The sequence below is a fragment of the Hipposideros armiger genome, unplaced genomic scaffold (genome assembly GCF_001890085.2).
Source record: "Hipposideros armiger isolate ML-2016 unplaced genomic scaffold, ASM189008v1 scaffold_282, whole genome shotgun sequence".
In the NCBI taxonomy this organism is placed as follows: domain Eukaryota; kingdom Metazoa; phylum Chordata; class Mammalia; order Chiroptera; family Hipposideridae; genus Hipposideros; species Hipposideros armiger.
Window position 1 is genome coordinate 1,948,158 of NW_017731632.1, and position 24,276 is coordinate 1,972,433.

Genomic DNA, 24,276 nt, shown 5'->3' on the forward strand with positions numbered 1-24,276 from the left:
CACCAGTGTCACCCGTGGGAGGGGCCAGGATGGGAGGAGTGCACAGGTACCCACCAGTGTCACCCCTGGGAGGGGCAGAGTGTGCCCCATGAAACAGTACAGTTGACAGTAGCAGGTTTTCACATGGCCAATTTGCCAGGTTGGACTTCAGTCCTGGGTTGTCCCAGAACTGAGGATGCTCGGAGTCCAAGTCGCCCTCGGTTGGACTGTGGTGGCTCCCACCATATGCCTCGCTGCCTCGGGACAGCTGTGCACTTCCTGTTAGAGCTTGTCCACTCACGCTGAGGTGGCAGGGCCAGTGAGCAGGCACTCACTGCCTGCAGCACTTTAATGGAGCACCTACTGTGTGCAGAGAGCTCTGTTGGGCTGAGAGGTGGGTGGTGGTGACTCAGTGGAGCTCACAGCGTGCTTTAGAGACAGATGTGGGAATTACTATGACTGAGGAACAGTTCTGGTTGCATCCAGCTCGTTCTGGTTTATTGTCCTTTTCAGGCACATTAGCTGGTTAAAACAACAGGTGCTAGCGAGAGGCCCAGCGACACACCCCTGGCCCTCTGTAAGCGGCAGGTATCGGTCAGCATGCGTTTTACGTGGCGACGCTGGGGCTCATCGCTGGACTGGCTAAGGCAGAGCGCCCTCAGCGCCTTTGTTTCAGCTCGTGTGCCTCATGCACACCCATGCACACACTGCGAGACACGCGCACAAGTGTGTTCCTGGGGAAAGCACATGGATGGCTCTAGAGGCGGTGCCCACAGCGCCCAGGGTAGCGCTCTGCTCTCCTCTGTGTCCTCTCGGCAAACGGGGTACCGGGCCCAACTCAGGGCCCTGGCGGGCGTGGTGCCCTTGTGCAGGTGAAGTGTCACGTGGGGCCTGCACGTGGTATCTGCTGCCCTCGGTCTCAGGGTCAGGAGACCAAGGGCGCACGTCTCGTTTTCGTATGTTATTACTCTTTTAAATGTTTTCACTGCCTTGCCGTTGCAGTGGCCTTTCCGTATTGGCACTTAAAAAGTTGTAAAGCACCAGTATGAAAAAGACACTACAAGGACAAGAAATGTCACCACTTTAACATTTTTGGGTTATTTTTCCTCCTTTGGAGGAAGATAGCCCCAGAGCTTTGATAGTTTTTAACCACAATGCAGGCATCCTTTAAAAACATTGGTTTTCAAAGACCAAATGAAGACCCAAGAGCAAAAAGTAGGTGAAGGCCCTCTGGTGAGTCAGATGCCAGACTTCCAACAACGGAATCAGGAGAGTGGGGAGGTAGGGAATTTTGCCAGCGACCTGGGCTGTAAAGAAGGCAGGTGGGAGTTCTGGGACTGAGCACAGTCACAGCTGCACTGAGGATCAGGCCACGTGTCTACAGCAGAGTAGACACAGCAGGACATAGAAATGGTGAACCGGAAGAAAATGCCTTCAGGCTGCCGCCCAGAGAAAAAGTGACAGAAGGATTGTAAGAGTTTTGGGGTACTGTGACAAGATCTGCATACTTCTTTTGGGGTCCTAGGAGAAAAAAAACTAGAACAGAAGGAATTTTTGGAAAATTACTGGCTAAAATTTTTAAACTAATGAAAGACATCAAACCAGAGACTGAAAAGCTCTTTTTATAAAAAGTTTTTTATAAAAAGATTTTTATAAAAGAAGAAAAGAGGGCCGTCTGAGTGGCACATTGGTTAAGAGCTGGCTTGGGATGCCAGCTCTGAGCAGCAGGGCCCCGGTTCGGATCCCACATGAGGGCCAGTGACACTGCCCTCTACAGCTAAGATGGTGAACAACAGCTCAACCTGGAGCTGGGCTACCGTAAAGCTATCGTGAGCAGCTGGCAGCCGGCGTGAGCTGCCAGCTGGCAGCCGGCATGAGCTGCCATGAGCCGCTGTGAGTGGCCGTCCAGTGGCCAGCAACCGATATGCCTCACCCAGGAAGAGCACAATGATAATACCAACATGGGCCAGTGAAGCGACGTCCTCCACAACTAGACTGAAGAACAAAAGGACAGCAACTTGTCTGTTTCCCCTTCCCCGATTCCCCAACGCTGTTCCCCTCCCCCAACTCCCCAATAAAATCTTAAAAAAAAGAAAGAATTCCATACCTAAGTACATTATAGTTAAGTTGCTGAAAACCAAAGATAAAAACTTCAAAGCCCCCTCATGTGAGAGGGAGGGAAACTTCAGAACAAGACTGACCACTGCCTTTTAACTGAAACGACAGAAGCCAGGCGTCACTGGAGGACATCTAAATGTGCCGACAGAAAAAAGTTGCCAACATGGGCTTTTATCTGCAGTGAAATTGTCCTCCGAAAATGGAAGTCAATTAGAGATGTTTTCAGGCAAACGAGATGTTTGTAGTAGGTATTTAGACAAGAGACGTATGTCCAGCACCTATTCAGAATTGCACGTTGAAAAGAAAGACGGCACATTAAAAGTGGGACAGTCCCAGTGGTCACGCGCACACAGAGCTGCTCATGGTCGTCACTCATCAGGGAGGTCTCCGTGAAAGCCAGTGTGCTCTGGCGGGGATGGCTGATGGCAAAGAGACTGTCATTGGCAATGCCAGCAGGAGCGTGGGGCACTCAGACCTCCCAGACGGCGCTGGTGCAGCGCCGACTCCGGAACGTGCAGATGCCGTGTACCCGAGTGCGTCCCACAGAGAAACGCGTGCACTCAGAAGGCGGCCCCTCGCAGCTCGATTCTTGTCACCGACATGACTGACATTAGCTTCAGGTGTACGACGTGATGGCTAGGTGTGTGCGCCTGTCACAGAACGGTCAGCACACTCAGTGAAGCCCATCGCCACCTGGATTGGGTTCTCTTGTCCTTGTGATGAGAACGCCTGCAGCCTCAGCCTCCAGCGTGTGTGTGGTATTGTTAAGCACGCACCATGCTGTAGCTGGTGGCTTTACTCTTCACAGCTTCAGAGTGGAAGGGAACCACTGTCTGCAGTAGGATGGACAACAAACCGTGGTTTGCGACGTGCACAGACAGCTGCGAACCAGGGGTCTCAGGTCACCTGACCATCTGTCAGCTCAGGCCTCGCATGTAGTTGTAGACACCAAGGGGTTGTCACCCCTTTGGGAGGCACAGGCACCTCTTGGGGGCCGGAGAGAAGGCCTTTTCCTGAATGTGCTGGTTACACAAGTTGGGAAACTTACTGAAGTGTATCCTTACATTGGTGCACAACTGCTGTGCCTCCAGGACGTTTTATTGGGTCGTTGGGAAAGTCGTGACGCCTTTTTGTGTTGAAAACAGAAAAATACGCCCTGACTTTCCTGATGACCCGGCACTTGGAGGGGGCTGTTGCTCTGTCTCACTGATGCAGGGACGTGTGTGTTCCATGGACAGAGGTGGCTGAAATGGCAGTTTGAGGCAGGAATTTGGAACGATGTCAGTAGGATGCGCTGTCACATAAACCTGAGTGGGTCCATCCTCAGTGAGGTGTCCTATCACTGAGGGACGGTCCAGCGTGTTTCAGTGCACAGGGTTGCAATCGGTGACGAGGTCAGCATTTGTTTTCTAGCCAAAGGTCAGGCGTGCTGCGGGCCCTGGGCTCAGTGCCCTCTGAAATCCAGGGCTGCACCCTGCTCACAGACCTCATTGTGCCCTCACTGGTCTGCTGGGTGAGTGGGCAGGCCCGGCCGGACAGTCTGGGGGCCAGCTGGGGGGGAGGCGGGGATGGGCGGTGATCAGTGTGCTGCCTGGAGCTAAGCCAGAGGCCATGTGGCTCTTGGTGTGCACCCCGCCTCGCTGCTTCTCCCTCCCTCCCTGGCCGCCCCTCCTGTGGGCAGGGGTCTAGGCCCCTGGCCCCTGCTTGCTGCTGGAGCCGCCTTACCAACCTCGCCCGCCCTGGGCTCGGCCCTCTGGTTCCCGCGTTAGCTGCTCCTGCCTGCATGAGGGGTCGCCTGTGTCGTCCTATGGTGGGTGCCCGACCTAGAACGGCTGGCAGGCCGTGGTGGCGTCTGGGCCAGGAGTGAGTGGATGGGACGCCGCAGCCTGCAAAGGGTGTGTGGCTCACCACTGTCTTTGTCCCCTTGTGCAAAGGTGGTTGTGCTCTCTCAGGAGTGCGTGGGTGCTGCCGGATCTGCTCACTAGGGCTGTGCGCGCTGACGGGTTGTGTTGTGTCAAGTCCGGAGAAGTAAGATCAGAGTCTGGTGGCTCCACCCAGACTGAACTCATGTGCGCCCTTCTCCCCAGCCCCTCCGCCCACTGGGTGGGGTCCATTTGGGGTTGCCGGTGCCACACGGATGTGGCGGAGGACAGGGCCCTCCCTCAACACGTTGGGCCTCCAGAACCTGCTGCTCTTTTTGTGTTTTCCTGTTTTGTCCTTTTACTGCTGTGATACCTAAAGCAATAGAGGCATGCAGTGTGGGGTGGCATCAGAAACACAGGCCACTGCCCACTGGAGAGCTGGTCCACCAGCAGGTCTGTGAGAACATTGTCAGGGGTGTCCTTGGGAGATGGCGAAAAACACCACGGCTCCTGGAGAGATGCAGGGCCGTGAAGCTGGGATGGTTCGGTGACGTGTTGCCACGGCCAGGCCCCCGGACACTCCTGTGTCCCACCTGTGCCTGGGCCCCAGGCTGCTGCCTCCGGTAGCGCTCCGAGACCAGGGCCTTCCAGAATCTTTCCATTCCCGTTCCTGGCCCAGCAGGGCAGACGGGTGCTGCCTCCTGGCCCACAGAGAACACGGCTGCCTGTCCTTGTGCTGTGGGCGTCTGTTGATAGTTGGGCGTTTTGTCCGGGTGGATAGCCCCATTCATATGGAAACACATTCTGAGGGTCTCAGAGGGCCTGACCTGAGCCTGAGGGTCTGCGAGCAACGGCGGGCCCAGCGCTCCTGATGGCAGCGGGCGCTGCTCTGAGGTGTGCACACGCCCCGTGTAGGCCCGGAGTGTGAGGTGCAGAGCGGGGTGCCCGTACCTGTGCTTGGAGAGGACTCAGCCCTGTGCTGTGCTTATTTTCTGGTGGGCATGGGTGACTGGAGAGTGTTGCAGTCCCTGCTGACTGGTGTCTGGCCCCACTCAGGTATGACTTGGACGCGTGTGACATCCAGGAGAAGTTCCCAGATTTGTTTCAAGTGAACCTGGAGGTGGAAGTGGAGCCCAGAGACAGGCCCAGCCGGGAGGCTCCACCCTGGGAGAGCACGAGCATGAGGGGGCTGAATCCCAAAATCCTCTTTTCCAGCCGGGACGAGCAGCAAGACATTCTGTCCAAGTTCGGTAAGATCCGTGTTTTCCGAAGATGCTGGCAGATGCCGGCTCTGATGTGTCACTGAGAAACGAACGGTTCAGGGTCAGGCTGTGCGGGGGCGCAGGGTTGCTCAGGGCCCCGTCACACATCGCGGCCCCTGTGTAGGAACTGGAGTGCCTGCTGTCCAAGGTGGGCCCACAGGTGTGACAGGCGGGGCTGGGACCCGCCAGTGCAGGGGGTGGGGAGGGTCAGGGTCGCGTCACTGGCTGACTCAGAGAGCGTCGCTTTTCTGGACACGCAACCATTTCAGGCGTGACCCAGAAGCAGTCGAGGCTTCATTCTGGGCCGACTGGGCACCATGAGGCCACCAGCACGAGAGCTGGTGTTCCCTGGGGACCCCTCACTCAGCTCAGTTGTCTCCCTACTTCAGAGCAGTTACAGAAAAGTAGCATGAAAAGCACACTGGCCAGTAGGACTTCTCAGTCCATTTGCAGCGTGTCCGTCTCCTTCACGCTCTCGATTCGCACTTTTTACATTTTCTTATGTGAAGACAGCACAGTATCCCTGAAAAGTCTTTGTGTACACACTTGTGTGCATGTGTCAGTGGTGTGCACGTGTGTGCATGTGTCAGGGGTGTGCACGTGTGCTCACTGTGAGCCGGGGCAGTGACTCAGCCTACTTTGGGCTCCCTTCGCAGGCTGGCCCGGGGTGGCTGCCGGCACAGGTTTCCTGTGGCTTGACCCTGGCCCATCTTGCTGGCTGCTGTGGGCGACGGGCGCCCTGGGCTGGGTGGTCCGAGCCTCCTCCCCTCCCCTCCCCTGCCCAGAGGTCCAGTACCCCCTCCCTTCCCCCTGCAGGGTGGTCTGACACCCTTCCCCCTGACAGGGAAGCCGGAGCTCCCCAGGCAGCCTGGCTCCACCGCTCAGTACGACGCCGAGACGGGATCCCCAGATGCGGAGCCCACGGAGTCAGAGTCACCGCAGAGCAGCAGCACAGACACCAACCACTTCCTGCACACCCTGGACTGGCATGGTGGGTGCAGGCGTGGCCAGCAGCGCTCACAGCCCCTCCCATGACGTGTGTGGCAGCAGCATTTTGTGTGCAGTCCAGCCTGGCACGCAGGCCTGGTGCCCCGCCTTGTCTGCGTGTCCTGCTGTCCCCTCTGCTGGACTTCCAGCCGTGTCAGCATGCCCTTCTCTTTTCAGAGGAGAAAGACTCCGAGATGGTCCTGGAAAGGAACTTCATCAAGGAGACCTCAGCCGGCCCGGCTCAGGACGAAGGTGACAGTGAGCCGTCTGACGAGGAAGCGGCAGTGTTCTCAGCTAAGAGCAGTAACACGGCTGACGAGGACACGCCGGGCCCGGCTGCGAGGGCACAAGACCAAGAGTTGCTTTTTGATGGGAACACGACGGCCATCCCTCAGGAGCCCACGCTGCCTGAGGATGGCGTCGACCTCCTGGGGCTGCACTCCGAAGCAGGACCAGCACCCCCCACGCAGGCCTCGGGGGCTCCCCCCAGCAACGCCGACCTGCTCAGCTCTCTCCTGGGGGTCCCAGAGGCTGCTCCGGAGAGCTGCCCAGGCGATCTCCTCGGCAGTGAGGGCCCCCTGCTCTTCACAAGCCCTGCCCCTCCCCCGAGTGCACGGAGCACACCTCGCGAAGGGCCCACTGTGGCGGGTACGTGCTGAACACGTGACACGGCTTAGTAGTCTGGCCTCGCAGAGCTGCAAGCCGATGACGGGGCTGGGGCTCAGCGCTCTGCCCCTCACAGCCCAGGACCCGCCAGCAGCAGGTGGCCACATGTGGGCTGGTCCCTTGGCCCCTCCTGTGTCCACAGCGGGAAACTGCCAGCCCTCCACCCAAGGGCTGCTGTCTTCCCGTGAGTTCAGGGCATGGGGCGAGGGTATGCCCGTCATCCAGCATGTCCTGGAGCAGACACTGCGGCCTCAGCCTGGGTCTGGGATTGGCTCTTGTCTGCTGTCTGTGTAGCCGGCGCTCTTGGTGCCGGCGTCACGGTGCCTGTGCAGCCCCTCACCTCCGCTCGCTTCTCCTGTCTGCACAGCCGACCCGTTTGACCCTCTCCTGGTGACCTGTGACCCAGACGCCCCGCCCTGCTCCGAGCCCCACCTCTTTGGCGAATTTCTTAATTCGGATTCTCCAGCTGCCCAGTCTGCGTCCTTCCCCTCCACACACAGCGCCCCACCCCCGACCTGCAGTACAGACTTCCTACAACTGGGTGAGTGGTCCCTGCCCTGGGCCCGGGGCTGACCAATTGTGGCTGCAGCTCCTCCCTCCCGGGCAGGGGACACAGTGGCTGGTGTCCACCCTGCATGCTCCATTCGATTTTGGGGAGGGAGGCAGGTTCTGGGGGTGCTGGTGTGCGGCCGCGGGTGAGTGTGTGGCAAACCATGGGGAGTGGAGGTTTTTGAAGACCCTTCCAGATAAGCAGGTGCAGCATTGCCCTGGAAGCTTGTCCAGTTGCTGACCCCGCATCCACTGGTCAGTTCAGTGTCTCTGTGATGCGTCCTCAGCCGGTGAGGAGGGACGCTGGTCGTTGTTGGCCGAGCCCAGACCCAGCACGGCTCCCTGCGAGCCAGAGGTGGCCCCACCGGCATGTGAGCACAGCCCCATCTCGGGCCCACTGCACCCATGAGCCACCTAGTCCCCGGCCTGTGGCAGACACAGCCATTGCTGGGCCTCCTGCTCACTTGGGGGTGTAGAGATGGGGCTTGTGGCCGAGCCAGCCCACGGGGCTCCCAGGAGGCCATGTGAAGGCCACGGCCCGCCCCCACCAGGGGACACAGTGAACTGGTGCTCTCTTCAGGGGATGTACTGGCAGAGTCCAGCAAGATGCCTGCGTCGGCCAGCCACCCAGACCTGCTGGGAGGATGGGACACCTGGGCGGAGGCGCCAGCCCCCACACCGGCCCCAGAAGGTACGCTCCTGCCCCCTGGAGGCTGGTTCCCTGCAGAGTGCCCGCTGTGTCTGGTGGCTTTCTCGGTCTCACCGTGACCTAACCACAACTCCCTCCCAGAAAAGGAGCGAAGGACGGGCTTACTGGCGGGACATAGTGCCCACACGGGTTGGTGCCCACGGGCGGCAGTGTGTGCTCAGCGCCGTCCGCACAGGTCCCTGCCTCACCTCCTATGGTATGCCTGTGTGGACAACAGTTTCATGCCTCACACACTGCTTACTGCCGTCACTCGAACCCATAGCGTTTCGTAGCATTTTCTTGTGTCCTGTGGGTGCTGTGCCTTGTGAAGGACCCTTGGGAGCCTGCGGGTGGCGGGGGGCTGTGCCGTGGTGGGTGTCTCGAGGCCAGGCCCCACCCTTGAGGACTTCCCTCCAGTGGACATGTTCGCCTTTCTGTGCGTCCGTGACTGTTCACTAGTGAGTTTCTGTCAGAGGCGACCACGTTGACACCTGTGGCATGTGTCGCCTCCTAGGTACTTTTTATTAACTTTTTTGCCCGCAGCAATTCCTAGCCTCGGCTTCTCACCACAGTCGGAAAGACTTGTTTGCCAATTTGATAGGCCGTGACTTACTTTAATTTGCGCTTTTTAATTTGTCACTTATTTTAACATTGCACAAATGAGGTTCACTATTATTTTGTGTGTTTTTGGTTACTTGTATTTCTTTTGAGAACTACGAGTATTTCGTGTTCTTTAATCATTTTTTTGCATAAGAACGTCATCTTTTGCCTGTTAATTGGTAAGTCCTCTTCACATATGAATAGCCCTCATTTGTAATAACTATAGTATTCCATCAAGTGGCTGTACCATAACTTACTCAGGTATTTCAGTATTTTGTACTTAGAACGTTCCCAAACTGACACTGTTACGGAGACTATTGGGAAGCACACTCACACGTCCAATCCCAGGGAGCCCCTGAAGGACACGGTCTCTGAGGCCTGTGACACTGTCTGGGTGCCTTCCATGGGGACCAGCGTGGGGGCAATGGAGCCGGGCCCCGAGGACACAGGCCCTCGGGTGTCTCAGCTGTGTGGTGCTGACACGGCTGCGTGCGGTCTTGAGCATAAGGGGGCCGAGCAGAGGCTGTGCCCTACTTCATGGCGCTCACTCTAACTCCCTCTGCCCTTCTCCAGGCCCCTTCTTCTCTTCTGGAGGCCAGCCGGCCCCTCCTGGCCCCTCAGCCAGTCAGACCAAATCTCAGAGCCTGGACCCGTTTGCAGACCTCGGCGACCTCAGTTCCAGCCTCCAAGGTACCGTGCAGGACATGTCGGGTGTGTAGAGTGCCAGGCCTGCTCGTAGGAGGGTCCCATGTGTCTGTCCTCGGGCCCTGCTCCCCCGTCAGACTCAGATGCCCTGCACGGGGCCTCCACCTCCACCCACCGAGGCCCAGAGCACAGCGACACCAGGAACAGCCTGTCTGCTCGCACTGCAGGGGCTTCTTAACCAAGCTAACACGAGCACTTGTTAGCCCGGTGCCGGGGCCTGGCCGTCATGGGCATCGCCGTCGTGTAGGGCCGTCTGGGGAGCGGGGTCTGCATGGGAGACCGAGTGTCATGCTTGCCTCTGTTGGCGTGGAATCTCCTGGAGCTGATCCGATGCCCTGGGGACACGTCCCTGGGGTCCCTGCAGCTCCTCCAGAAACGTGTGGGGAACAAAGTGTTGAGACACCATGAGACACCTGAGAGTGTGTCTCATCCCTTGGCATTCGGGTGCGTTGGAATTCCAGGTTGGAAATTATGTCTCCTTGGAACGCTTGCTGTCAGGGATGATCCGTCTGGCCCTTGGGCGGTGTCCCCTCCTGCTGGAGTGTGGTGGCCACTCCCTGTAGCCCCCGCACTGGCGCCTGGCAAGCCCTGGGTTGGAAGCTGCTGTTCCTTGGTGCTGGGAGAGCTCTCTGCTGTGTCTCTGATTCCCACCACTCCACCCCCACATCCCCGTGTTGTCAGGGCTCCTGCTACCGTCTTTTCAGTCCTGAGAGGTGTTCATTCTTGAATAGCCCTTTTTGAAAGTAGTTTTCTGGTATTCCAGGTTGCAGTGTCTCGGGGAAGCTTGGTTTTGTGCTTGGAGCTCTGCCCCTGCTTGGCCTCTGTCTTAGGCTGTCTGAGCGCTCTAGGGCCACCCAGAGCCTCCTGGGTGCTGCCTGCACTGTCGGCCTCACAGCCAGTGGGAGGGAAGGACTTCTTGGGATCCGGTCGCCCGTTCTCAGGATGGAACCCGCCCTCAGGTCTGCACTGTGATCCGAGACCCTCTGTCACATCCCTGGGAAAACAGAATTCTGAATAAAGCTAATGGAACTGAAAGGAGAAATAGACAAATTCAGATTCTAATTAGAGACATGAACCATCCCTCTAACCAAGTGGAGGAACAACGACGGAGAGTCAGCAAGCGAGGGACAAGCTGCTGGCACCATGGGCTGACTGGGGAGCGAATGTGTCAGCCCTCATGGGACCTGGCACCAGCCGGGGACCATACACTCACCCTCACACACCTGGGGAACCTCCACCAAGGAAGCCCGTGTCCTGTCCCTCAGCGAATTTAGGACTGAGGACATGCAGACCATCCTTGTGCTCTGACTGCATGGAAGTCAGCAACACAAGATAACTGAAAAATCCTCAAACGCTTGAACAGCGCACACGTCTGAATAACACAGGTTACCAGGAAGTCTCGAAGGAGGTAACACGGTGACCTGAATGAGGATGAAATGGAAATGGCGAGACCGGCATGCACGGCTAATGCCGTGCTGAGAGGATGTGTAGCATGAAACGTTCCTTTAGGAAAGATGGGGCCGGCCGAGGGGCTCAGTTGGTTAAGAGCTCGCTCAAGAGTGTGAGCTCTGAGCAACAGCGATTCGAGTCCCGGCCCGAGCTGAGCTGCCGCTGAGCTGCCAACAGGTGGCAGGATGGCTCAGCTAAAAAAATAAATAGGAGAGGTGAGGTGAACCGTCTCATCAGCATTGTGAGCCTGCACTCAAGGTGTCTCAGAAGAAAAGCAAAGTGAGCAGACGGAAGGAAGGAAATAATGGAGAGCCAGTGGAATCATTGAAATAGAAAACAAAAACAATAAAGAAAATTAGTTAAACAAAATGCTGGTTTGTTGGAAAGATGGATGAAATCGACTAAACTGTAGCAAAACAAGTTTTTTAAAGGAAGACAAGTTGCCAGTATCAGAAATGCCATGTGGAGCGACATCACTTTAAACAGTAGAAAGGGAATGCACGAGCACGGCCCATGAGCGTGGCACGTGTGCGGCCGGAGGACAGCGTCCTCCAAACCTCAGCACCCAGTCTCAGCCCGTGCGAAGGCGGACATCTAACTGGTTCTAACTGTAAAGGAAATGAACTGATAGTTAGAAACCTCCCCGGAAGGAAATCTCCAACCCCAGGTGGTTTCATTGGAGAATTTTACCAAACATTTAAAGCGCTCATACCAGTCCCGCACAATGTCTTCCAGGAATTGGGAGCTCCAGTTGATCTCATGAAGCTGTAATTATCTTGATACCAAAACCAGACAGAGACAGTACAAAAAAAGAAAGCTACAGGGCAGTCAGTATTCGTCGTCTGCATAGATGCAAGTCCTCAACACACAACACAGTCTCTGCAAGCAGAACATCAGGATGTAAAAGAGCCACACACCCAAACGAGCAGGGTCCACTCCAGGAGTGCAGGGCGGGCCCAGCGTTCCAGAACCAGCTGACAGAGTCTGCCTCATCAGCTGGCCAAGGAGGGAGAGGCATGTGACTGCACGGACAGTGTGGAAAAGGCATTTGGTGAGGCCCAGCACTGGCTTATGATAAGCACACTCAACAAACTGGCAACAAGGGGACTCGATCTCCTAGATAACGAGCATCTAAAACCCTGCGGCCGACCTCACTTAGTGTGCAAGGCTGTACTCCCCCGAGAGCAGGGTCCAGGCAGGAGCGCTCACCCCCACCCCTGCTCACCACCAGGCCCAGGTCGCACATTTAGGCAGGAAAGGAAAGAGAAGGGTTACACTGTTCCTGCCGTAGGTGACATGCTTGTCTGTGTGGCAGGTCTCCAGAGAGCTCCAAAAACCTTTCAGATCCAGGGGGCGAGTTCATTCGGCCTAGATACAAGGCCAGCAGACAGCAGAGCTGAGTGTTTACTGGCCCCGGGAATTCCACATGATAAACAGCACCGTTCAAAGGTCGCCAGGAAAGAGGAGACGCGCACAGGACTTGTGTTGTGGAACCCTGGGACCAAACCTGATGGAGCAAGTGGAGAGACCCCACAGGAAAGATGCCAGGTCTTCCCAGATGCGTAGGTTTAGTGCAGTTCCTGCCAGATCTCAGTAAGGGTTTCTGTAGACACAGACAAGCGTATTATAAAATTTATTTGTAAAGTCAGAAGAATGAGAATGCCTGAAGTTTTTGAGATGGAAGAATAACGTGGAGGAATCACTGCCTGGCCCTGGGCTCGCTCTGTAGCTGCTGGACTCAAGAGCACGTGGTGTTGGCAGAAGGACAGACAACGTAAACCAGCTGAAGTGGGTAGAGGGCCGGAGGTAGACCCATGCGAGTAAGCTCGGCCTGTCAACAGATGCAAACGCCATTTGCAGTTGGTGCTGGAACAATCGTCCTGTAGGCAACCACGTAACCTTGTCCTGAGCTCTGTACCTCACACTTCAGGTAACAGAATTGGCTGTAGATTTAAATGTAAAATGCAGAACTATGAAGCCGTTAGAAGGAAACAAGAGAAAATCTTTGGGACCTAGGGCTGGTGTCATGATCCATAACAGAAAAAAACTGATAAATTGGACTTTATCGAAACTAAATCTGCTTAAAAGTGTCAAAAGGATGGAAAGACAAGCTTATTGATCAGGAAGAAATATTTCCAAACCACATATTTGACAGAACTCACATCTAGGATATGTAAGTATAGTCAGCTCTCATTTAACGTCGTCCATCGGTTCTGCGACTCAAAGCAAAAGGACTTATTAGGAAACCTGTTGTCCCACAGGCTGACGGGCGTGAACGACAGTCAAGCTTCCCCGGCCCCTGGGCAGCATTACTGTGCTGTTGGCGTCACCGGCGCCATTGGAGGGTCTCTGTGCAGTGTAAACCAAAGAGCTGAGTGATTGGAAAATGGCGAACAGTGAAGACACACCCCAGTGCAGGGGCCATGCAGAAGGCTAGCGAGCTGAAAAGGTGCCAGGGAAACCTCAATTGGCCATCACTCCGCTTGGGACAGTGACAGCAAAAGTGCCAACAGTATCTGCTAACAAGCACGTGGAGAAACTGAGTTTCTCACATGGCTGGAGGGGATGCAAAAAGCCACTGCTGCTCTGGGCACAGTGGTCAGTTTCTTACAGAAGTAAATATGCAGCTGCCATTTATCCCAAGAGGGACATGTGGGCACGTGCCAAGTACATGCGTGCTCACCGCAGCTTCGTCTGTGACCGCCCCACCCTGGTCAGTGACGCAGCGAGCCACGCTGCCTCCCACCAAGAGGGGGCTCCTGCGTGAAAAGAGCTGGTTGCAAAGGCTGTCTGCTATCTGATTCCATTTCTAGAATATTCTTTTTTTAAAAGATTTTATTGGAAAATTGGAGGGGAATAGCGTTGGGGAATCGGGGAAGAGGGACAGACAAGTTGCTGTCCTTTTGTTCTTCAGTCTAGTTGTAGAGGACGTTGCTTCACTGGCTCATGTTGGTATTATCATTGCGCTCTTCCCGGCTGAGGTGGATCGATCACAGGCCATTGGACAGCTGCTCACAGCGGCTGCTGGCCGCTCACACTGGCTGCCCAGCCACTCACGGTAGCTCACGGCAGCCCGATGCTGGCGACTCAGGGCAGCCCAGCTCCAGGTCGAGCTGTTGTTCACCATCTTAGCTGTAGAGGGTGCAGCGTCACTGGCTCTCATGTGGGATCTGAACCGGGGCCCTTTGGCGTCCCAAGCCAGCTCTTAACCGACATGCCACTCGGCCGGCCCTCTAAAACATTCTTAAAGTGAGTCACAGATGAAGAACAACCAGGTGCCTTGATCAGGTGCTTGCACAGATCTGCACACAAGGAAAAGCGGCCCAGAGCTGCACACACACGTGTACATGCACACACCTGTCCACATGCAGCCCACAGCCTCCTATGTGTTTGTTTCAAAATAGAAAGTGAAAGAACCTGCCCTGCATTTTGAGAGTGAGTGGGAAGGTGGTTCCCCGCACTCATCCCACGATCGTCCCCACTGTCCCCCAGCCGCTGCGGACAGTCCGGCTGTGGGGGCCATCTCGACGGCTGTCCCATCCTGGCGTCTGACCGTGAATGTTCATTTTACAAGTGTGTGTTTCCCAGCATGTGTGTCCCCAGGATACCTCCATCCATAGTGCCTTCACGGGACTAGGTGGCTGTCACATGTCATTGACACTCACCTGCTGTGACTGTCTCCCCAGGCTCACCTGCTGGATTTGCTCCTGGGGGCTTTGGTCCCAAAGCGGCCCCCCCACCCAAGGGCACTGGCTCCTGGCAGACAAGTCGGCCCACAGCCCAAGGCACTCCACGGCCCTCCCAGGCCAAGCCACCCCTCAGAGCCGGTGCTCAGCCAAGGCCGAGCTATGCCACGAACTTCAGTGTGATCGGTGGCCGAGAGGAGAGGGGTGTCCGTGTCCCCAGCTTTGGTAAGTCCTTCCCCTGTGCCTGTGCGGTTTTCTCAAGGTTGACATCCTGGCGTCTTGGTTTGTTTTCTCCAACTCACAGCCCAGCCCAGGGAAAGAGTATTAAGTGAGACCCAGAGCTCTTTCACCCACAGGAGCCACTTTGGGACAGAGGAAATGGTTTAGATTGGTGACATGGGCGTCCCTTTTGTCCCCAGGCCAGCACTGTCCAGGAACCTACTCGGCCTCCTTGGGCAGCTGGATAGTCATCCCTGGCCTGGCTGTGGTGTCGGGCATGGGGTGGCCCACCCCATGTTGACCCCAGGAGGTGACAGACGGCCCCGCACTCAGGAACGTGTGGGCCCAGAGACCCCTTTTGGATGTTTTCCACTTTTCTCAGCCGTCCTTCATTCCCAAAGGGTCGTTGGGCGAGAAACACAGTCGTAAAGGAGCTGGGTGGGCTGTGACGGCAGGCAGGCCTGTTTTTAATAAATGGGGCACCCTGGGCTTGTTGGCTTTTGAGGCGTCACGATGGCACTGTGTCCGGGGCACGAGTGTCTCAGCAGAGCCTCTCCTGCAGTGCAAAAGCCGCGGGTGTCTGAGACCGACTTTGAGGACCTGCTCTGCAATCAAGGCTTCTCCTCCAAGGCCGACAGGAAGGGGCCAAGGACCATCGCCGAGATGAGGCGGCAGGACCAGGCGAGGGACACGGACCCACTCAAGCTGAAGGTGCCAAGCGGGCAGGGGTCCCCGGCCACCTATCCAACCTCAGGAGTGTCTGGGAAGACACGGTGGAGCGGACGGCATGGCCCATGAGGCCCTGCGGGGTCCGGGGGTCGCTGAGGGTCTGCAGGCAGTGGGGTGTCCACTGTGGTGGGTGTGCCTGGCCCCGCCCCTCGAGCAGCAGCCGCCCCAGGTGCCTCACACGCAGGAGGGGCTTTGACTCCCTCCACTGAAGCTTACTGCCTTTCCGAGAGGTTTGGAGCAGACTCACACGGTCCCACCTCAGCAACGTCTGCGTGGTGGTGTCACCGTGTGGCTGATGACACGAGGCCGTTACCTTCTCGTTTTGTTACTAAGTGCCTCTCTCCTCTGAAGCTCTAACCAGACGTAGCCCTGGTCAGGGAAAAGTGCTCCCAGAAGAGCAGCTCGGGACACGGGGTGACGGGACGCCTGCCAGCCGGGCACTCTGGCTGTGAGCCTCAGCGTCACTGAGGGGTCAGGGTGTCCTCATCGTGGGGTCGGTGGGGATGTGGGCCTGCAGGCTGCAGTGGGCGCCGTGGCCTTGGGGAGCACCTAATAAGTCACCCAGGAGCCCGGCCTTGTCCCCACTGGGTACTGGGGCTCCAGGACAAACAGGGCGAGGCCACAGTGGTGGGTCGTCTGTGAATCCGCACTGAGAGGGGTCACCAGGTCCCGTGTGCTGTGTGGGCCTGTGTGGTGTCCAGCTAGGCCCGGGGAGTGACAGTGACTGCCCTGGGTGGGGTCATCGCATAGATTGGGACGGTGGGCCTGGCCTCGCGTGTCATGGCGGGAGCCTGCTCCACCGGCCGGGCTGGCTGCACGGCGGGAGGGGCTGCGGCCAGGAGCCCGCTCTGCAGCACCCGTGTGTCTGGCAGCTCCTGGACTGGACCGAGGGCAAGGAGAGGAACATCCGCGCCCTGCTGTCCACGCTCCACACCGTGCTGTGGGACGGCGAGAGCCGCTGGACGCCCGTGGGCATGGCCGACCTGGTGACGCCTGGGCAAGTGAAGAAGCAGTACCGCAGGGCCGTGCTGGTGGTCCACCCGGACAAGGTGAGCGCCAGCGGAGCGGGGTGGGCGGGGTGGAGCGAGGTGGGCGGGGTGGGCTGTCCACCCAGACAAGGTGAGCGCTGGACCGGAGCGGGAGGGCTGTCCCCCTGGACAAGCACCCCAGGGGTTGGGGGCCAGGCGAGGCCCTGCTCACTGCTGGTCCCACGACCCACAGGCGGTGGGGCAGCCCTACGAGCAGCAGGCCAGGATGATCTTCATGGAGCTGAGCGACGCCTGGGCCGAGTTCGAGAGCCAGGGCGCCCGTCCTCTCTATTGAGCCCGCGTGGTCGCCGCTTCGCGTGCAGCTCACAGAGCCGGAAGCTGCTGGGCTCAGCCAAGAGCCGCCTGGAGGCCGTGCAGCGTGGGCTGACTCGGCTGCACCGGTGGCCGCGCCCCGCCCTCGGTGGACCTGGAGCAGACACGGTCCAGCCCTTGTCGCCGTCCCCGTGGGCACGAGGAGAGAAAGCATTCCGAAGCCTCTTGGTTTTTCTTTCTTTTTCCCAAAGGAAAGTATTGATTCACGCCCCTCCTACAATCGTCATAGTCTGTGATTTATTTTGTTCAGTGGCCGTCCCCCCGAGAGCGTGTCCCCTCAGGGTAGTGCGCGCTGCCCAGCTGTCCTCTCCTGACCCTGTCGTGAACGTCCGTGTCCCCCAGTGTATACCCAGTCTGGCGGCCGCCTGTACAGAATTAAACTATTTTCTGATGACACTGTGTCCGTGCTGAATAGCCACGGTCCTGCTGTTCTCTGGCTGATCTTGGCTCGGACCTCGAAGACGCAGCACAGGGACTGCACGTGTTGCAGAATCCGGCTCCTTGTCACTACCTGCGGGAGCCTCCTGGGCGGGGCCCCCAGGGCGGCCTGGGCGGTCACATGCAGCAGGTGGGCAGGATGAAGGAACCAGCTGTGGTTCGGAGTCTGGGGCTCAGCCCTCCCCGTGGGCACAGGCCTCCCCGTGGTCGCCGCCCCGGTGGGACTGGACCGCCCTCTGTCTGCTGGATTCCCCTCCTCGGAGCACAATGGGTGTGGAGCCTTTGGGGAGAGTTAGGGAATTTGCGACAAAAAGTACTTTCTTAGAGTGCCAGCTGCTCGGTCTTGTGGGCAGAGATGTGGCCGTGAGGCTGCACAAGTGCAGTCACTGCAGTTTTAAGGGACAACACGCTTCAGTACATGGCAGCAATGGCCGCGACTCTGTTGGTCAGAAGTGACTCTCCGAGCATCCTATGGGTCTGTGTGTCCACAGGGCCCAAGAGCTCATCCCGGTCCTGGCCGCCTGGCTCGGCACTGCCCCGGCCCTGCAGACGCGGCCTCTCCAGGACTTTGGGAAGGTGGGGCCGGGCGTCATGGCCGCAACCCTCCCTCAGTCCAGGGCAGCACTGCAGGCCTTAGAGAAGCCATGTCTTCACCCAAAACATGAATGACTTGACAGATATGGTGCCACGTGGCATTTGGGTGATTTCGGGCTTGTCCTGGGTGATGAGTGGGTGGGAGACGGGCATAGGGCCTACGTCTGGGAGGCTCAGAGAAGCTCTGCTCTGCCTTCTGCCCTGAGGGCCCAAGACCCTGTGGCTTCTGCACCCGCAGAGGTCTTGTGCAAGTGGGGCCTCACCCGGGACCGCCACCCTGCCCTGGGTCTGACTAGGAGGCGGGAGAGCAGGCGTCCTTGCTGGGGTGAGCCATGGGTCCGGTTGGGGCTGCTGCTGGGGCAGGAAGGAGAATCTGCTGGTGGCCATGACTAATGTAGAGGACGAGGCCCACCGTGGTTACCACCTGCTGCTATTTGTAGCTTTTATTTTAATGAACGAGCTATGGAACCAGTGCAGGTCAGTGCAGGTTTCCCATTGAAGCTGCTGGCCAGGCGGGCATGGCCACCCCTCACCTGCTCAGGGCCTGTGGAAGCCCTGCCTGCCCACAGGCCTCTGTGTGCCCCATGCCACCCCTGCCGCTGCTGGGGTGACCGTCCAGCGTTTCCATCTGGCCTGGCCCAGCGTGGTTCTTACCCTACAAGCCAGGACCTCGTGCTTGAGCTGCACCAAGAACCAGGTGTGTCCACTCCAGGGAACCCTTGAGGCCAGGGAGTGACCAGGGGGCCACAGACTGGCCGGCCCCTGCCCCAGCTCTAAGGGGACAGGTGCAGCCAAATCGCCATGGCCTTGGGGGAGCGGTTCCCGCCCAGCACTGGTCCTCGCTGCAGAGACACAGGTTCCAGGTCTAGAGCATCTGGGCTCAGCTGAGGGGCCACAGGAGGAGCGTCCTGCTTCTCATGGAAGGCACCTGACCGGGGTGCATCCACTGGCCGCCTGGGGTTGGGGCAGCGCCTGTGTTGGGTCATCTTCCCAGACCCAGGCCCTAGGACAGGTAGGAGGGTAGGAGGACTGGACCTCTGGTGCCTGGGGAAGGGAAGTGGGTGATTCCAGACCCCCGGCCAGGACCTGGGCAGGCTGTGGACCAGGACGCCAGGCCCAGGGTGGGCCTCAAGGCTGCCATGCCATCCTGTCGGCCCGGTCTTGACGGTCCATGGCCTGACCTGGCTCAAGGCAGACCCCCTGTTGCTTATTCCACGTGGCCGCGGTGGTAGGTGCAGCCCCGCTGTGGTCCACCCCAGTCTCCTGGCCCAGCCAGGCCTGGGAGGCACCGGCTGGGAAGGCCACTGTCCTCCCACCTCCACCCCAGGCGCTGAGGCTGACGGCTTTAGTCAATAGTTGTCGGGCTTCCTCTCTAGGGGTGGTGCCTGCTTCCTGTGGTTTGGGACACCTTTCACTTTTATCGTTTTCATATTTCTGCATCAATACTGCAATTATGACATAATTCCTAAAATTACCTCCTACTCCTGGATGAAGTCGAGGCTTTTCATGGCTTCATCCTCCTGGGAAGGGGGAGCCCCGGCCCTCCAGGTTCCCACCTATGGACCTAGGTGTGCATGAGTCTGACCTGCCCAGGACCCAGCGCCCCGAGCCTGTCTGCTCAGACGTCCTCACTTTAGGGCCAGTGGTGTGAGATTGGGTGGAGGTCTCACTTCTCTTGGCCGCAATATCCTCCCCTGTAGCAGGTGAAGAAGTCACAAAATGCAGGTGTCCACCTGGCACCCAAGGCAGTGTGGGGCCATGGGCATCTCCACGGCTGTGTGCCCCACCTGGGGGCACGCCTGGACCCAGCCCCACGCTGGAGTCGGGACTTGCCTGTTCCCACCTCTGCCCGTGGCGTGGGTCGCTGCTCATCCAGGTTCCCCAGGACTCATGTAGGTGGCATTGGGTCATTCAGCCTGAAGCCCAGATGTCCCCTGAGGCCTGGCTTGGACACCCACTAACAAAGCCTCTGGTCTCTGTCACTTCACTCGTTTGCGAGTCTCTGTGGCACTAGCTGCCAGCGGCTGTGTCATTGTCTCCTGGAACGAGTTCCCAGCCCCGGGGCTGCCACACCCCCTGGACATAAGCATGGCCGGAAGATGGTCAAGACCCAGGGGGCAGGCAGACCCAGCCCAGCCCAGCTGAGCGTGTGTCTCCCCTGCAGTGCGCAGAAGGCCCCCCACCAGCCCGCCTCTGTCCAGACTCACTCGTGCCTCATGCTCAGATGGCCATCTTGTGTCCTGGGGCTGAGACTGGCCTCGAGGGAGGACGAGGCAGGTCCTTGGAGGGTGGAGGTGGCCTCTGGGTGGAGGGAGTGTAGAGTAACCAAGGGGTTGGGGTGAAGGTGGACCTGACCCCTGGCAGGGCCACCCACATCCCATCTGCAGCTCAGAGAGCTCCCCTGTGGGGGGTCACACAGCAATTAGTTACCACCCGTCGGAGAGACAGTCGGGCCCAGGGCCCCTGGGTAGGCATCAGTTTGGGTCATCACCAAACTCCAGCAGATGTGACCAGATGACCCCCCCCAAGACTTAGAGATGCCCCAGGGCATTTGCTCAGACTGGATGCTGCTCCTTTCAGGGTCTGCCTCGCTGGCGGCTGAGGAGACCCTGATATGAAAGGTAGGCACACCTGGGTGCAGCCGAACATTGAGGGGGGCACTGGCGGGAGCACAGCCTCCCCCATCGTCCCCACCCCTCCGTTCATGACGGAGCCCCTTGCCCGCCCCTCCTCACCCCACCCCGCCCCAGGCAGCCAGAGACGCTGAGCTGTTTTCAGGCCCCTGTGGACTCTGCTCCCTTCCCCTCAAGCACAGACAGGGCCTCATGGCTGCCCCGGCCCCTCTGTGAGCATCTCTGAAAGTGGCACCTCTGCTCTGACACTGCCCTCCCGGCGGCCCCTGTGCTGTGTGTGACAGAACTGGGCACTGACAAGAGGCTGGCGGTGGGGGCTGGCCCACAGCCAGGAGGCCAGGGAGTGGAGGTGTGTGCCGGAGCAGGGAGGGGCGTGGGTCTCTCCTGTGGGGTCTGGGGCAGAGCAGGGGCGTGAGTGGGGAGAGGAGCAGGGGTGGGCAGAGGGGTGGGAGGCATCACTGTGCTCTGAGCCCAGATCCTGGACCGGCTCCTCGTGTCTGGATCTTAAGCAGCAGCCTGGGGCCTCGGTGGAAACGGACAGTGGGGCAGACAGTGCACTGTGCACGTGAGCCTGACTGGGCACCGGACATCTCAGCGCACGCCCAGACCAGGAAGGGTCTGAGGGAGAGCTGGACACCTGCAGGACACTGGGGGCCGGGAAGGGGTGCTTTTCACACGTTGTTACCTTCTAATAACAAAATCCAGCAGGAAGCCCGTGGGGGTGCTGGGACAGAATTACTCAGCTTGCTGAATGATTAAGTTTGCATTTGTAGTTTCTGGGCGAGCCTGTCCCCTGGAGCCTGTGCCCCCTCCTCCAAGTCCCCACGCCAAGACTGAAGAACAGCCCTGAAAGCTGTCTTAGGGGTGCTCTGGGGCACAGGAGCATCAGAGACAGACCGACAGCAGGTGCCAGCTAGGCCTCCTGGGACAGAGCAGAGGGGTGCCCAGACGCGGCTTCCAGAGAAGCGGGTGGGGGCTGGAGCAGAGTGGCCACCACCTCTGTCTGCCATCTGGAGTGGCGACTGGACGGCAGGGACCTCAAACCCAGCTCCATGCCTCTTTTAGCACAGCCCCGCTGTGGGTTGGGGCGCCTGGCGGATTTCTGGAGGGCAGTGCTTTGAAGAGCGTGCAGGACGCTGAGCGGGCCAGGGTCCCACAGCCAGGCTTGGCTGAGCCCCAGACCCTGACATCTTGATGGGACACCCTCCTCTTCACTCCGGCTCCCTGGCCATTTTCCTCCCTGTCTCACCACTGTCCGCCTCCCCTGCGCCCACCACCATTCTGGACAGTGGCCACAACCAGGTGCTTCCGCCTGCCGACCGCTCCACCCTCGGCTCAGCCTTTCTCGGCTGTTAACAAGTTTCCCGCTGGTTCCCACGGCTCTCTGCTGCTCCTGCAGGTCTGGGGACTGTTCACCAGGATGCTCGCAGGGACAGGAGTCCCAGCGGGGTGTGGCCCCGCGGCCCCGCGGCAGCCAGGCACCAGGGCAGACCTGCTCCTGGGCACTCCGCATCCTTGCCTCCTGCCCGGAGCTGGCACCGCCCACCAGCCCTGCTCATGCCCCGTAGCTGCCTGGCCTCCCTCTCCCAGAGCACCAGTCACTCTGACCCAAGGTTGTCACCAACCTTGTCTATCCCCCCCTGGGAAGGTCTCAGGGTGTGGGCAGAAGTGAGAACTGTGTGTGGTGAGTGTAAGAGGGGCAACGACAGAGGCAGAGAGGTGGTGACCCCACAGGGAGAGGGAGACTACGAGACCTGGAGGGTCCGGTGGCAGAGGCCCTGTCGTCCACGCCCAAGCCTATCCCTGGCCACATGGGCCCCTGGCTTGGGTATGTGTGCAGCTCGGCCAGACCGGGGCTCTGGACTCAGCGGGGCTTGCTCTCCCCTGACACTGTGCGGGCCACGCCTGCCCAGTATGGCCGCCCTAAGGTCAGTGGGGCGTCCCCCTGCAGGTGACTCTCGAGGGCAGCTAGGATCGTTGGTCATGGAGCCTGCTCTGGGGTCCTCTGTTGGGCTGCCATCAGCATGTTAGCTGTGGGTCACCCCCAGGTCACCTGGGGCAGGTGCGAAGGGACAGGGCTCCAGCGAGAAGTGACTCTCCCTTTCCTGGACCCACCTCTCTCCTCCGTGTACCCGCTCCTGGGCTCTGAGGGCACCAGAAAGGCCGCGCTGACCACATCATGAGCTGGGGCTCAGGACAGACTCTCAAGATCCTCAGCGACCCCGCTGTCCCCACAGTGCAGCTTCTGCCGCAGAGGCAGTCTCAGAGGCCCCGGGGAGGGGCCTGGAAGCAGGTGACCCCTCCACAGAACACTTGTCCCCAGACCTGCACAAGGCGTGAGGCTCTGACCCACCTCTCGTGAAGAATGAAACAAAAACGTGCTTCTCCTGTTCTCAGGGCTCAGCCAGGGTGGATCAGCACCAGGAGCTCCCTGCAGCCCTGGAGTGAGTGAGTCCTCTGTACTGTCTCCAGGACTACCCTTCTGGGCAGCCCCCACGTTGCACCCCCTGGCCCAGGTCTAGGTAACAGAATCTGTCCGCAGGAGGAATGGACAGGCCCTGGGACCCCTGCAGCCCACCGCTCTGTGTCCTGGAACAGGGGGCCTTCCCAGGAGCACCCCTCCTAGGGAGCCGTGGCAGCCCCCTGCCCTTCCTCCCATCCCTCATTCCTTGGCTGCTTAGGGCCCCTTCCAGGCCACTGGCCACAGTTGGGTCTGGAGATGGTCAGCAAGAGTGGGACCTGGGAGCAGAGGTGCCAAGCAGATTGGGGGACACAGGCGGGCATGAGCTCAGGCTGAGAGGAGGGGAGAGGAGCAGGAGTGGTCTCCCCAGGGATGAGGTCAGGGGCAGGGGCAGCTCCAAGATCCATCCCTCCCACCCCAGGCCCAGCGAGTCAGTGACTCAGCCCTGCGGGGGCGGTGACAAGTGAATGCAGTGGCCACCAGGGGTGTCCACCCACCGACCAGGCAGCCCGCCCTGGTGGCTCTGAGAGACCTGGACCCAGCCGAGCCGCGTGCAGGGACCGCAAAGCCGCGTTGGCCAACCCCCGGGAGGGGCGGCAGATAGGAGGTCCAGCTGCTGACCTTGCAGCGACCCCGCGGTCCCCGCAGTGCAGCTTCCGCCGCAGAGGCAGTCGCGGAGGCCCCAGGGAGGGGGCGGGGCTGCGGGGACCGCGGGGGCGGAGCGGTCTGTTCGGCGTGACCTTCACGCCCCCTGCCAGCCGTGGGCCGCGGACAGTCCGCGGGGTGGGGTCAGTTTCCCTCTCTCTCTCTCTCTCTGCGACAGTCACACAGGAAAATAGGTCCGGGCGGGTCCGCCGGTCTCTCTCCGCCAGGGGGCGGGTGTGTTTTCAAGAGTCGGGCGGTGGTGGGGGGGGGCCTCCGTCTCCCGCCCAGAGGTGCGCGGAGGCCCGAGAGCAGCGGGGTCGGGGTCGGGCTTAGGGTCGCTCGCCGGTCGGGGAACCCCTTCACGTGCGAGTCCGGGAGGAGCTCCCCGCAGCCCCAGGCGCTCCCCGCGCCGGCCCGAAGAGAAAAGGACTTTTCCCAGGGGGGCTGCGCGTGTGTCGGTCTCGCAGGCGCTCACGAGGTTCCCTCCCGGCGGGAGGGGCGCGCAGGACCCCGCCCGGGAGAGGGCGGCCCCCGGGTCCGCACAGAGGAGCGCGGTTTGGGGGCCACCGTGTCTGGGATTCTGAACTGCGGAGCGGGCCAGGGTCACGCGCACTGGCTCGGAGGGCTTCGTCCCGGGACCCCCGG

At 59.4% G+C, this 24,276-nt stretch overlaps 1 protein-coding gene across 1 annotated transcript in view; it reads left to right on the forward strand.

Moving 5' to 3' along the window:
- Window positions 1-17,254, forward strand: part of GAK (cyclin G associated kinase) — a 55,304-nt gene extending 38,050 nt beyond the window's left edge. The window contains exons 19-28 of the mRNA XM_019657998.1: window positions 5,016-5,209; window positions 6,066-6,212; window positions 6,386-6,856; window positions 7,242-7,415; window positions 8,004-8,114; window positions 9,285-9,401; window positions 14,552-14,776; window positions 15,333-15,481; window positions 16,372-16,548; window positions 16,721-17,254. Of these exons, the coding sequence (XP_019513543.1) occupies window positions 5,016-5,209; window positions 6,066-6,212; window positions 6,386-6,856; window positions 7,242-7,415; window positions 8,004-8,114; window positions 9,285-9,401; window positions 14,552-14,776; window positions 15,333-15,481; window positions 16,372-16,548; window positions 16,721-16,822 (1,867 nt within the window). The 3' untranslated portion in view covers window positions 16,823-17,254. The remainder of the gene's footprint in view (window positions 1-5,015; window positions 5,210-6,065; window positions 6,213-6,385; window positions 6,857-7,241; window positions 7,416-8,003; window positions 8,115-9,284; window positions 9,402-14,551; window positions 14,777-15,332; window positions 15,482-16,371; window positions 16,549-16,720) is intronic.
- The last annotated feature ends 7,022 nt before the right edge of the window (window positions 17,255-24,276 follow it).